Genomic DNA, 14,717 nt, shown 5'->3' with positions numbered 1-14,717 from the left:
TTTTGGCCACCTGATGTGAAGAACTAACTCATTTAAAAAGACCCTGATGCTGGAAAAGATTGAAGGTGGGAGGAGAAGGGGATGACAGAGGATGAGATGGTTGGATGACATCACTGATTCGATGGACATGAGTTTTGAGTAAGCTCCGGGAGTTGGTTATGGACAGGGAAGCCTGGTGTGCTGCAGTCCATGGGGTCGCAAAGAGTCAGACATGACTGAGCGACTGAATTGAACTGAACAGTTTGAAGGCATCAGTTCTTTGGCGTTCCGCCTTCTTTATGGTCCAAATTTCACAATCGTTCGTGACTACCGGGAAGACCATAGCCTTAACTATACAGACCTTTATCAGCAGAGTAATGGCTGTGCTTTTCAACACACTGTCTAGGTTTGTCATAACTTTCATGCCAAGAAGCTTACTTCTGCTTACTAGTTGTTTAATAGAGGGCAGGGTTTTGGGGTTTTGTTTTTTTAATCTCTTTGAGGCTTAGTGTCTTCATTTATGAACTGGGATCAAAACTATTTCACACGATGGTTTTGAAGACCAGGTAGCACATGTGAAAACAGTTGAGCAGAAATTGGCACATATTAGGCCTCTGAGTCAGCTGCATCTGACTCTGAGTACAGCTGCAGCTGTATAGCCAGCTGTTTGGAAAATGTGCTGGTGGGTCATGAAAGTAATCATGTATAAATCAGACCAGATCTTCATAGGAAGTTTGCCTCACTTTGGAGATCTATGAAATAGATGAAAAAAAAATTTGTGTAACAAATATTCAGATTACGTATTCTTCCCTGTGGTTTCATTTGTGTTCTCTGTTTTCCTTTATGGGCTGTCTTGTCTGCTTTTCTTTCAGTTATATTTTGAAAAGTGTTAATCCTCTTTCTAATGTTGCTAATGGCTACCTTTTACAAAATATATTGTAAATATGTTTAACTTCATTTTTTAAATGATTCAAGCCTACAAAGAAGTTTCAAAAATCATGCAGAAAATTCCCAAATAGCCTTCTTTACCTGGCCTGGGCTTAGCTAGGTGGTTCATCTGCTAGGGGCCAGGTTTCGCTCATGTCCTTTGGGGTTCGTTCATGTGTGGAGAACGGATTGGTCAGTGGAGCTGTGTCATTCTCAAGCACCTGACCTCCTCTCCTAGGGCAAGCTAGCTTGGGTTCATTTCCACAGTGGTTTCAGTTTTCTAAGTACAGCAAGAGAGCAAGTGCCAGCGTCCAGGTCATTTCCAAGCTTCTGCTGGTATCACGTTTGTTGCTATTCCAAAGCAAGTTACACGACTCACCCAGATTCCAGGGGGAGGGAAATAAACTGCCTCCTGAGTGGGAGACTCTGCCTGCACTGTGCCACAGTGTGGGTGTACAGTTAGGAAGAACCTGTAGCCATTTTTATAGTCTGCATTTTCAACCGAGAGACAAAAGTGATTGCTGATCGCTCACCTTTTTGCATTGTAAAACTTAGAGTCGTGTTACATTGATTGTTAATATGCAAACCGAAAGCACTGGGGTGTGAACTACAACGTGAGCGCATTTAGAGAGTCCCATCTGGATGAAAACATATTTATGTGCCTTTTTTTCTTCGCTTAAGATTGCCAACCCTCCTGATAGCTGAATGTGTGCTGGTGTACATGACTCCGGAGCAGTCTGCAAACCTCCTCAAGTGGGCCGCCAACAGTTTTGAGGCTGCCATGTTCATAAACTACGAACAGGTAAGAGGAAGCTCAAGAAATCCACGTTCTGTGCAGGACTCCAGGGGTGACTTTCTCTGTCTTGAGCACCCTTGGAATATGCTTTCCCTTATTATTTTCCTTCTGCCTCTGTAGCTCCTTTGTTAATCAATTCCAGCAAACCTAGTATTCTTTTCTTTTCTTGAGGTTTATTTATTTAATTTTTTTTTTTGGTTGAACTGGGTCTTCGTTGCTGCATATGGGGCTTTCTCTGGTAGCAGCCGGCAGGGACTACTCTTTAGTTAGGGTTCCAGGGCTTGTGTTGGTGTCTTCTCTTGCTGCAGAGCATGGGCTCGAGAGCAAGGGCACAGTAGTTGTGGCACGTGGGCTTAGTTGCCAGGCGGCATGTGGGATCTTCCCGGACTAGGGATTGAATCAGTGTCTCTTGCATTCCAGGGTGGATTCCTAACGACTGCCCTAAACCTAGTATTTTTGAGTTCAAGAGTGCCTGCAAAGTTTTATCTAGAGTTTCTGGAACTTCCATCTTGGCCTTAAAGGAAGCTTTTTGTGTTCTTACTTTATCACTGTGTTTACTATAAAGTCATAGATCTTGATGGAGGGAATTTTGGCTGTCATCAGGGTAGGGGCAGTGAACTCACATGCCTTCAGAGGCAGATAGTGATGCAAGTGGAAGAAGCTGGCCAGGTGTCATACTCTGTGAAGTAGTGGGGCCTGTGCTGACCTGGGACACCCACGTCCCATTTCACGGATGCCCACTTTTCAGTGCCAGTCAGTTGTTACTATGTGGAGTGAGCCTAGAGTTGCCTGAACTCCCAATTTTTCAAGAGAGATTAGAAATCTAGGATTTTACTGTAACATTTCCTGTGGCTCAGCTGGAATGAGCTGAGCTGAGCTCATTCAATGAGCTCACAGCTCCTGCAATGCAGGAGACCTGAGTTCAATCCCTGGGTTGGGAAGATCCCTTAAAGAAGAGAAAGGCTACCCACTCCAGTATTCTGGCCTGGAGAATTCCAAGGACTGAATTCCTGGAGAATTCACTTCACTTTCCTAATTTCTAAAATCACTGAGTCTGGCCTGTGGCTCGCTGTTCTCATCTGATGCCTGAAAGGTTATGTTTTGGTGTTTTGGAATAATTCGTCTTGGGTCTGTGTGACCTGCAGCAGAATTGCTCTGTGGTTGGGAGTCCATGCTGTGGAGACAGACTGCCTAGCTCTGTGATCTGGACAAGTTACTTGACCTCTCTGTGCCTGTTTCCTCATCTGAAAAATGAGGATAATAGTCCCCCAACCTCATAGTTCATAAACGAGTTAACAAGTGCAAAAGCATTGACAACATTAAGTAAGCTGTTAACTCAGTTATTATTTGGATCTCTCAGAGCCCCAGGGTTATATAAGAATACCTGCCTCGCAGGTCTAAATTATCCAGACTAAATTTGGCAAGTGCATTCATTAAAAAAAGAAGACTTGCCTCTCTGGATTATTATGGGAACTCCTGAGATGTTGAACAGCAGTGGACTGATGATAAGCAGTGCCAATACATGTTAGCTACTTTTAGTGTTTATTTTAGTTTAGCTTTATTGATTTTATTTTGTTTTTTTTTTAACTGCTTTTCATTTTATTTTCAAATGTGATTACAGATAAGGGCAGTGCAGGGCCTTGCACATGTCACGTAGCTGCAAACAGGTCTGGGGCTGTACCTTGGTCTCCTGTCTTCCCCACCCCCGACCCAGCCCAGGTTCTGGTATAGGTGGTTCTTGGTTGGTTGATTTTTCTTATTTTCCTCTTTAATTGGAAGCATTCCTCAGAGTCAGTCTTTAAAAAAAAATTTTTTTTTAATATTCATGTATTTATTTTTGACTGCACTGGGTCTTCATTGCTGCACGTGGGCTTTGTCTGGTTGCAGAGTGGGGACTGCTCTCGAATTGTGGTCCTCAGACTTCTCATTGCAGTGGCTTCTTTTGTGGAGCGCGGGCTCTAGGGCACACGGGCTTCAGTAGTTGCGGCTCATGGGCTTAGTTGCTCCAAGGCATGTGGGATCTTCCCGGACCAGGGTTGGAACTGGCATCCCCTGCACTGCAAAGCGGATTCTTAACCACTGGACCACCAGGGAAGCTGCAGACGTAGTCTTTTGACCTGGTAAATGAATATAATGGCTGCTGGCCTCGTCAGTCTGTACTAACAACGTGGATAAATCCTGGCAACCTGTCTGTGTTTTCAGGCCACCATACCTGGGAAGAAGGAATTTCATTTCCCACGTTTCCACACATTTCACATGTGCACTGTTTCATTTGTGTGTTCTTTTATTCAACATCACGTGAGAGATAAGGGGTTAAATAAGTTTTGGCCAGAGACCCTGTCACTTTGGTGCAGGGCTAAGATTGTACTAGTTTTTAGTATGTTGACCACAGCTGTCCCTCAAAGGGCTTAAACCCTGCCCACCACCTTCATTTTGTGAATAATCAACTTTTAATTCATTTATTTCCTGACAAGTACAGAATCATTAGCCTTATGTTCGTCAATTGCTCATATGTCTTATGTTGTTATTTAATTAATAGTTAAAGGACAAAACAACATGGATGATGATTATTTCAGTAATAATGATTTCAGATTCTTAGAATTTGATTATTATATAGCCAGCGCTTTTCTTTGAGTTTCGTATATATTAACCTGTTTGATCATTACAACTGCCCACAGGGTAGTTACTAGTACTATCCTGGATTTACAGGTAAGGGTTTGAACCAAGGGATTAGGTATCTTGCTCACAGCTATTAAATATCAAGCCAATATTCAAACCGAGGCAATAAAATAAAGGAGTTTGTGCTCATAAATATGCTTCTATTCTGAATGAATAGTCAGCAATCATATCATTACTGCCACATAAGCCCTATGCATCCTCCCCAAAAAAGAGTAACATTGGTTCTTGACGTGCAGAGGATTGGGGAATCACTTCATATATTGTTAAAGTGCTGAAGTTTTGATACCTTATATGTGACAAAGTACCAGTGTGTGTGCTACATTAATGTGCATAATATTTTGTTCTGCACACATATATACATGATGGTTTTTATTTATTTATTTTAATTGGAGGCTAATTACTGTACAAAATTGTAGTGGTTTTTGCCATACATTGACATGCATCAGCCATTTTGCACACATATGTACATGATGTTTTTTAAACCTTTTTTTTTTTTTTTTAAATTCAGAGGTAGGTAAGGTGGTCTGGTATTCCCATCTCTTTAAGAATTTTCCACAGTTTGTTGTGATCCTCACAGTTAAAGTCTTTAGCATAGTCAGTGAAGCAGTAGATGTTTTTCTGGAATTCCCTTGCTTTTTCTGTGATCCAACGGATGTTGGAAGTTTGATGTCTGGTTCCTCTGCCTTTTCTAAATCCTGTTTTGAAATACATTTGAAAGTTCTTGGTTCACATACTGTTGAAGCCTAGCTTGAAGGATATTGAGCATTACCTTGCTAGAATGTGAAATGAGCGCAGTTGTCTAGTAGTCTGAACATTCTTTGGCATTGCCTTTCTTCTTTATTCAGAGAGTAATGCCACATGCAAAAAAAAAAAAAAAAGTCATATAGTTTAAAGGGTAAACAAAGAAAAGTCTCTCATCTATCGCAGACTTCGGCCTCTAACCTGGGAAGCAACCTTGCTGTATTCTAGAATTTTCATGTGCATATATAAATGTGAAGAGAGATTTTTTTTTCCCCCTAAAGATAGATGGGAGCATACTATACACATTCCTTTGTAAGTTACTTTTCAAGAGTTTGTCTTAGGGGCCATCTCATATCTGTCTGTCTGCTTTTTATGTTTTCATGGCTATATGGTATTTCATTATATAAACCTGCCAGAATTTATTTAACCCCAAGCAATGGGTATTTAAGTTCTTTCCAGATCCTTTCTATCATACACAGTGCTGTAGTAAATGTTCTTGCATTTTCGCATACAGACGCAAGTCTACCTGTGAGATGGGCTCCTGGCGGTGGAGTTATCTGGTCCCAGGCTGAGTGTTTGCAATGCATGAACACTGCCCAGGTGCCTTTCGAGGGCTGTACTCCATCAGCATTGCACTTGGGGTTCCGTGACCTGCGCTGGGTATTACCAGCCTTGACTGCTTAGCAATAGGATGTGGTTATTTTATTTTGCATGTTTTAAGAAGCAGAGAGACCCTGTGGTAGTGCCCAGCCTCCCCTCTCCCTTCCCAGGTAAACATGGGTGACCGGTTTGGGCAGATCATGATCGAGAACCTGCGGAGGCGACAGTGTGACCTGGCCGGAGTGGAGACTTGCAAGTCGCTGGAGTCGCAGGTCAGAGGGCAGAGGCCCGGATGTCCTCTTGTACCCTGGCCAACCGAGAAAGTGCTTCCTCCCTACACAGATGGGAGAATGTGAGGGTCCTTCCGGAGTGCCTGCCTGCGGGCAGCCACTGGTTCATCGTGTGGGGGAGATCCAAGCCCTGTACTACCATCTTGGCATGGAAAATACAAGTTTACATTTCCTGTCTCCTGTTACTTTACTTTTTTATTATGCTGTTTTTCAAACAACATAAGAGTAGAGGGAATAATTAAAGTGAACACCTATGTCCCACCAGCCAACTTCAATAATTAATAATATTTTGTCATTGCCATATTGTTACCCCTTCCCCCAAATTTTCATTGGTGGTGTCATTGGAAAGGTGGCTCAGGGGTAAAGAATCTCCCGGCAGTTCAGGATTCACGAGTAGATGTGGGTTCAATCGCTGGGTCAGAAAGATACCCTGGAGGAGGAAATGGCAGCCCACTCCAGTGTTCTTGGCCTGGATAATCCCATGGACAGAGGAGCCTGGCAGGCTACAGTCCATGGGGTCACAAAGAGTCAGACATGGCTGAGTGTCTGAGCACATCGTTGGAATATTTAAGGCAAATCCCAGACACTGTTTCATTTCCCTCGTAAGTACTTCAGTGTGAATCTCCTACCAGTAAGGACCTTCCTCTGCCCAGGATAATGATAATACCATGATCACATCTGACAAGTGGACATGCTCCTTCATAGCAGCTGACACCCACCCAATTCATACTTGGCTTTTACCAGTTGTCTAAAAAATTGTTCACGGTTGGTGTATTTGAATCAGGATCCAAACATGATTCCCACTTCGTACTTGACTTAAATTCTTGCAAACTGTAATTGTTCCCCCAAAATTTAGAAATTTTTTGGTGAAGAGGCACTTCCCTATCCCTACCTCCTTTTAAATGGCTTAGTTTTTACATGGCTTGTGTCATTACCACCAGGGCCCTTTAAAAAGCTGTTGCTTGTATAGAATAGTTTCTTCCTTTATTTCTCTTTAAATATTATACTTTAGGGTGCCCCCATTGTAACAGTACCTGTTGAGTAGAGAAAATGGGGAAATGAAAAGACAGATGAGAGGGTCCAGAATGGGCTTTTTAAAGAGGAGCCCTCCGAGGGAAGCTGTGTGTGCAAAGAGTGCCTCGGGTCGTGTGACAGCTCCTGTCGTCTCCCTTTCTCTCCGCCCCACGTTTTAGAGAGAACGGCTCCTGTCCAGCGGGTGGGAGTCGGCGTCAGCCATCGACATGATGGAAGTGTACAGCAGGTTGCCTCGTGCCGAAGTGATCAGGTACGGGACTGACAAGAGTCCGCTCCATGGCAAATAACTGTGAATGAAAGGCATCATTGTCCATACCTTTTAATGTTTTTTTAAAAAAAAAACCAAACCCAACCCCAAACTAGACCTATTTTGACACAAGTTAACTGCTGCTAACATAGATTAAACATTGCTAGCTCCTTGAGAGTAACTCATTAGCTATTAGCCAAGACAAGGTTTATGCCCCAACACTATTTTAGTCAAAATAAACAGTTACACCTCTGCAGTGGAAATCTTGCACAATCCTGTGTTTTGGAAAAGGAGGAAAGTCACGTTGCTCAAGGGGTCCTAAGGGGGGTTCGGGGGAGTCTGCTTATGGATTTTTAAGTGGACTTTCCCCCTCATTATAAAAGAAAGACGTGCTTGTTGTTCTAAAACAATTTTCAAGTAAAGTTCATGAATTATAATATAGAGCAATTGTGTGCTGTGAATAAATTGGAGTATATTCTTTTTCTATGTGTATATAAATATTTATCAACCTATAGATTTGTATTTTTTGAATCAGTAGATTGATACATGTATTTGCCTGTAAACCACCATCCTTTCAAAAGCTTAACAATAGCTTATATTTATCTCTGCATGTCAAGATGTTCAGGTTACCATATCCTGTTTAGTGGTGCCTGGCATTTATATTGATGTGTGGATAAATGCTAACGACAACAGTTTTTCACACTGAGATATAATTGACAGGCAATGTTAGTTTCAGGTGCACAACACTTTTTTAAGGAGAACCACTTTATTTTGAGTAGTAAACAAAACTCCGTTTATAATGTAATAAAAGAAACCCTCCATCAATTTCTTCACAGTTAGTCTGAGGAACAAAATCTCCAGCTTAATTAGAATTTACATTTAACCTTAAATATTCTAAAATCCATCCATGTCAACTTTGGAGTTTTAGTCTTGCCCGATCCTATGAAATAGACCAAACCTTGATAGATAATCAGACTCCTAGTTTTTGCCGTTAAGCATATTTCTTCATCTTGCTTTCTGACTCCATACATTCCATCCTGAATGTTCAATGGATTTGCAGTAAACTTCCAAGGTGAAGGGAAATTTCTTGCTCATCGTTGGCCTAAAATCTTGGCTTGTGTTCATCTTTTGAAACAAAAAACACACACCAAAAGTGCCCACAGGTTCCACTACTAAAACTCCTTTAAAGATCTTCTTTGCCAGTGGTTCCAGAGCGCAGTCCATGACGTCTGAAGCAGTGTCTTGGAGCAGAACCCCACCAGGTGCAGCAGGCAGGACATGGCAGGAGTCCTGGTTTAATTTACGTTTCTTTTCACATAAATGAGATTGAAAAGCCCTTGTTTTTTTCCTTGCCAGTGATCTGGTCTTTTACCCATCTTTTAAATAAGTTTTAAAAAGTGTTCTTTCTTACTGAAGTGTAACAGCTCGTTTATATAACAAGGAAATCTACCCCCTTGTCATTTGTATTACAGACATTCTCTTGAGTTTGTCATCTGTCACTTTTGACTTTGCTTATGGAGGTTTTTTTCTTCTTTTCAAAAATAGCTAAAATGGTCCCACGCCATACGTACTGTTCTGTAGCCCGCTTCTTTTCACATAGTCTATCCTGAACGCGTTTCCACGCCCGGCAGTGTGCGTCACGGCCTTCATTTTTAATTGGATACGTTGGTACTGTTGTCTTGTCATTCCACAGAATAGAGGCCCTTGAATTCCTGGATGAAATGGAGCTTCTTGAACAGCTCATGCAGCATTACTGCCTTTGCTGGGCCACCAAAGGAGGAAGCGAACTAGGTAGGTGACTTCACTTATATTGATTGGAATTTTTCTAGGGAATTTTTTGTCTCTGGAGAACGTAACGCTCAATGGGAATTTTCTACCCAGGAGGAACTAGGGCTCGTATACATGGATCTGTGAACATAGAGAATCAGCAGTTATATCCTCTGATTTTATAGCACAAAACCCAGGAGAACTGCTTAAATAAACCACATGTATGAAAACCAACCAACAGCCCTTTAGGGCTGTTTGTGGAATTTCCTCAACTGGATGGTAAGAGACCTTGAGTCTTGTAATCATCTTAATGAAAGGATCCAGTGTTCAGCTTTTTGATCTGCTTGTAACCAGGTTTGCTTGATGTTAAAACACACAGGTCATTGTTTCTGTCTAACACCCCTGCAGCTGTGGGTTGAGTTTCTCTCTCTCATCTTCTTTTATATTGGAGGTGAATTCCCCTGGCTTGAAAGAGTCGGGCCGTGGGGACAAAGCCCGGAGCCTTGTCTCAGTGCCTTGTTGCCTTGATCTTGACCCAGTTCCTCCTTTACAGCTGCCCCGTGCTGACCGTACTTCCCCTGGGCGCCTCTCCAGCCCAGTGGAGATAGTTTTAGATCCCAGTTCTGGCCTTTGCTTCCTATAGCTCTGTCTGACATACTGCCTTAGGCAAGTAGTGAATATAAAACAAAGAGCTTGGAGTCAAGGCCTGTCTCCTGTGTGAAAATTCCAGGTTGTTAATCATCCTCCTTGGGATTATCTTTCCACCAGTTTATAAATTTACCCAGCTGGGCAGTTCAGTCCACAAAATCCATTTATTTTTTATTTAAAAAATCATTTATTACTGTGTTTTTGTACTGCTGTTTTCCCCCATTTTTGAAAACAGTATAATTTTAAGCAGAGACTTTGGAAACTTCTAAAAAAAAGTATGGCAAAGAAAAAAAAATCACCCGTATGCCCATCACTCAGAGATAACCTCTGGCAGCTTTTCCCTTCTTTTCTTTTTCTAGCTGTTGATTTGTTTTTAGGGGGGTTTAATTTATCTATGTAACCTTGATTCTGGATCTTTTTAAGCTTAATATTATAACATAAGCATTTCCCCTTGCTACTAAAAACTCTGCATGAGCATAATTTTCATGGCTTTATAAATATTCTGTCATGAAGCTCTGTCTGCATTTACTTAATTTTCTTACACTTTAAAAAAATATAGGTGACTTGTAATAGTATAGAATTAACTCTAGATTCTGTCAAGTAATGATGCATTGAGCTTTTCTATGTAAGGGGCTTCTTTTTCCCCCTTCTCACCTAGCTACTTGTGGTATCAGTGTAGTAAGTCACTTACATACGAACCTTCAAGCTGCGAGCTTTTAAAGATGCGCACGCGCGTTCCGTCAGTGTCAGGTGTGAGTGACACTGCAGCTTTTCCTCCGTCTCCTATTGCTGACGGCCCTTCAGCTTTCCAGCCTCCCACCTCCCTGCCCCCTTCTGGCAGTAACTCTTCTTGCCTCTTCACTCAATGCCAGCCCCTCTATGCTGAGCTGTGTACTGTACTACTGTACTTTTCGAGGTACTGTAGTGTGAGATTAAAAATGTTTACTTTGTATGTTTGTTTATGTATTATTTGTGTGAAAAGTATTATAAACCTATTACGGTACAGTACTATGTAGCCAATTGTGTTAGTTGGGTATGGAGGCTAACTTGGTTGTACTTATTAACAAATTGGGCTTGCTAATGCACTCTTGGAATGGAATGGAACGGAACTCATTCGTTGTAAGGGACTTACTGTACTTAACTTGTATGTGTGTAGAGGAGAAACTGTCTGTGTTTGCTCGAAGTTCAACACTTAAAAGACCAGGTTCTAAAGAATAGGCCATAAGTCAAAATACGAACAGATTGATACTAAACAAACCTACAGCCAAGACTCTGGAAAATCAGAATGATTCTCCAATAATAAAATCACCTGCTAAAACAAAATTCAACACTCTTCATAGGAAGATATCAGAATTCAGAGTCTCCTCAGCTTACCACCCACAGTGTTCAGTTTAGTTCAGTCACTCAGTTGTGTCCAAATCTTTGTGACCCCATGCACCACAGCAGGCCAGGCTTCCCTGTCCATCAGCAACTCCTAGAGGTTGCTGAAACCCATGTCCATCGAATCGGTGATGCCATCCTACCGTCTCACACTCTGTTATCGCCCTCTCCTCCTACCCTTAGTCTCTCCCAGCATCAGGGTCCTCTTCAATGAGTCAGTCTTTCACATCAGGTGGCCAAAGTATTGGAGTTTCAGCTTCAGTATCAGTCCTTCCAATGAGTATTCAGGACTGATTTCCTTTAGGATTGATTGGGTTGTATTTGATTAAAAAATTACTAGATATGTGAAGAAATAAATTGCCTACACCAGTCTTTTTTATTACTGAATTTGATTCAAAGACAAAAGGGTGAAAAAAATTGCTAAGGCTAGTCAGTAACCCTTTGACTTCTTTCTCACCCAAAATGGGACAATAGTAATTTTCAAATGTATTTAAGGTAAAAAGCAGAACACTCAAGAATGAACTCGTTAAAACAAGTGAACTCGTTAAAACAAGTTGTCTGAATGAAAGGTATTAATTCAGGAAAAAAAAAAAACTTCAGCATTTAAAGAATGGACGTGTGGGTTTTACTGGAGAGCCCATAAACCGCTGTAACATGTCTTAATCCCTTTTAAACCGCCAGTAAACACTGTCTCATCCAGCCTCCTGTTTCCTTGTGGAATCTTATCTTACACAACCAGGAGGCCCGGGTGCAGTAATTGAATGTGCAGCCGTCGCCCCAGAGCCGGTCCCCATGGACCTGGGGCCCCAGGGTCACATTCTTCCACCTCTGACTGTTTTCTCTGCCTCAGCCTGTGACAGCCCCTTCTCAGCATCTGTGCGTTTCCTCCCCTCAGGTTTGAAGGAAATAACTTATTGATCTGTTCAAGACTCGTGCTGAGCCAGAGCTGAAGCCAGCGACCTTTCCGGAGTTGAGTCTCCAAGTTTCCTGAGTGGTGGGGAAGCTCCGGCCGCCATTCTCCCCACTCTCCAAGAAGCCTCATTTACTGGGGTGGTTGTACAAGTTCCTGTTCCTGTTGGCTAACAGTTTAAATAAATCTCTGTTGCCAGTTGCCGGTGTGTTGGTCCTCTGCTGTTTATCCTTTGCTCCCCGGGGGGGACTGTGGTTCCCCTCTTTGTCAGCTGGAACCAAAGATCCTCAGCCCAACCTTGGCCTTGGCCCACTGCCCGTGAGTCAGACTCAGCTCCTGCATCCGTTGTGGGATTTACTCCCGTGTGCTCTTACGTGTGGCATCTTGACCAGAGGTTGGAGCGCGTCTCTGCTCCCGTTTCTGCCCTTGCCTGCTCAAGTCCTCCTTCACCTTGGTCACTGTGGCAGGGTGAATGATGACCCTCTAAAATGTCCCTTCCCAATCCCCCCTGCTGAGAGTATGTTACCTTGTATGGCAAAAGGGGCTTTGCAGATGTGATTAAGTTAAGGATCTTGAGGTGGGAGCATCCGGGTGGGCCAGATGTAATCACAAGAGTCCTTCCTTTTAAGGGAAGAAGGGAGGGCAGAGTCAGAGGAACAGGCAGTGTGATGCCACAAGCAGAGACCGGAGTGATATACTTTGAAGATGAGGGAAGGGCGAAAGTTGAGGAATATAAGTGGCCACTGGATGCTGAAAAGGGCAAGCGAATATCTCAGAGCGTCTAGAAGGAACCAGTCTTGCCAACACCTGGACTTCAGCCCAGTGAAACTAATTTCAGATTTCTTACTCCCAGGACAAGAAGAGAATAAAGTTGTATTATTGTAAGCCAGTGAGTCTGTGGTCATTTGTTATAGCAGCAGTAAGAAATTAATACATATACAATACTAGTACAGATTAAAGGGTCCCTGGAGATTCAGAATCGTAAGGCCTGTCCATGCCTGATAACATTCTTGGTTATGTGAGTGAGCTGTGAACTTGGACCTGAGTATGCAGAATGGCAGCAAGGCAGCCCCCCAACCCTCCTCTCCTAGAGGTTGCAGAATCAGAGATCAGTGTTCCTAGAGTGTGGCCTTCGTCCCACTACACAACAGTGTGCTTGTGGGTGGGAGTCGGTGGTGATACAGCATGAACCCAGTGAGAAAGTTACTTGCTTTTCACTTACCTTTCAGATCTTAAGAATTAGTTCAAGGAAAAGATCGCAGGCTGGTACTGCTGGGTCTTCAACACTAATGTCATATTTACTAATTCATTGTTTTTGAAACCATGTACTAGCCATTAATGGGTGGTGAATCCATCTGGGGAATCAAGTCCATTATTTTTAAAAGATAAGGAATGGAATGGAAAACGTTCATAGCACGTTATCAGTAGTCAGGGTACGTACTTTTTTATAACTTGTTTCATTTTTGTGTGTGTTTGCCCTAACATTGTTCCTAATGTTTTGGTCTTGTTTTTTAAGTGAAGTACAGTTGACTTACAATGTTGTATTAATGTGTGTTGTACAGCAAAGTGATTGAGTTATACATATGTATACATTCTTTTCTATTTTCTTTTCCATTATGGTTCATTACAATCGGATCTAGTTCCCTGTACTATACAGTGGGACCTTGTTTTTTATCTAGTCTATATATAACAGTTTGCGTCTGCCAACCTCAAACTCCCAACCCACCCCTCTTCCTCCTCACCTCCTCCTCAGCATCGGTTTTGGTTTTGATCGTAAGTGAAGGTCAGAGTGTTATAGCACTTCACCAACTGTGGCAGCAGTAGCATTTGGCTGAAGTTTTTAAAACTTTGCTTGGCTTCAGTTATATTTCTGTTTTCCCTTACATTTTTTAATGGATTATGTTCTGTTCGAGGCTAAGGATACACCATTACTGTTGATGGTTGTGTTACAAAATATCCGTTAAAGTACCTATAAATCTCATTTAAAAATGAATGCAGCAGAGATGGCGAAAGTGATACGTTTGGAAATACTGACATTGAGCAGCACCGCAAGAGGGAATGGTCGACCCAGCCCTTTAGAGGATCTCGCCAGGAGTCCACTTTCACGCCCTCCCGCACCCCCACCCCCATACTTCTCACAACCAAGACATGCGTTCCAGAGTGTGGCTTCAGTTTTTGAATTGGAGCTTGGAACTGATTTCACCTAGGATTTACAGTCACTCCCTGCCTCTCCTGTTCTCCCACCCACTCATCTAAAACCTCTTGTAATCCTTTCTACACACTGCTTAACTGAAGCTGGTCTTGGGAAGGACATCAGTGACGTTGAAACCATCACATCCAGGGACCCTTTCTCAGTCCTTGGCTGTCTCAACTTCTCAGTAGCATCTGACATGGGTTACCACCTGTCTCCTTGGAATATTGTCACTGCCAATAAATGATGGAACTGAATCTGAAACCAGGCAGGTTGGCTCTGCAACTTGTGCTTTTGACTGCTGCGTTATATATATATATATATATCCCTTCTCCCCTTGCCCCAAAAAGCATAGAAAATTCCCCCATGGCTGCCCTGATGCCTCATTTCCTTATTTCTGATAAAATTTTCACATTTATTACATTTGCTTATTTCCCATTTGGTGGCTTCCCTATGTGCCGTTAATGAAGAGTGATCTTTTTCTGCAGAAACTTTAGTGAGGATTTTGAATATTTAGCAGAAATAAT

General features: G+C 42.4%; 1 protein-coding gene across 2 annotated transcripts in view; it reads left to right on the top strand.

Annotated features, from left to right (window-relative positions):
* Positions 1 to 12,201, top strand: part of LCMT1 (leucine carboxyl methyltransferase 1) — a 69,540-nt gene extending 57,339 nt beyond the window's left edge. For both annotated transcript variants that reach the window (XM_027526954.1, XM_027526955.1), the window contains 5 exons: positions 1,588 to 1,708; positions 5,893 to 5,994; positions 7,206 to 7,297; positions 8,988 to 9,085; positions 11,985 to 12,201. In XM_027526954.1, the coding sequence (XP_027382755.1) occupies positions 1,588 to 1,708; positions 5,893 to 5,994; positions 7,206 to 7,297; positions 8,988 to 9,085; positions 11,985 to 12,007 (436 nt within the window). In that variant the 3' untranslated portion in view covers positions 12,008 to 12,201. The remainder of the gene's footprint in view (positions 1 to 1,587; positions 1,709 to 5,892; positions 5,995 to 7,205; positions 7,298 to 8,987; positions 9,086 to 11,984) is intronic.
* Positions 12,202 to 14,717: the final 2,516 nt, after the last annotated feature.

The sequence above is a fragment of the Bos indicus x Bos taurus genome, chromosome 25, assembly GCF_003369695.1.
Source record: "Bos indicus x Bos taurus breed Angus x Brahman F1 hybrid chromosome 25, Bos_hybrid_MaternalHap_v2.0, whole genome shotgun sequence".
Taxonomy (NCBI): Eukaryota; Metazoa; Chordata; class Mammalia; order Artiodactyla; family Bovidae; genus Bos; species Bos indicus x Bos taurus.
Note: the sequence above shows the minus strand (reverse complement) of the source record. Positions and strands in the feature narration are given on the sequence as shown.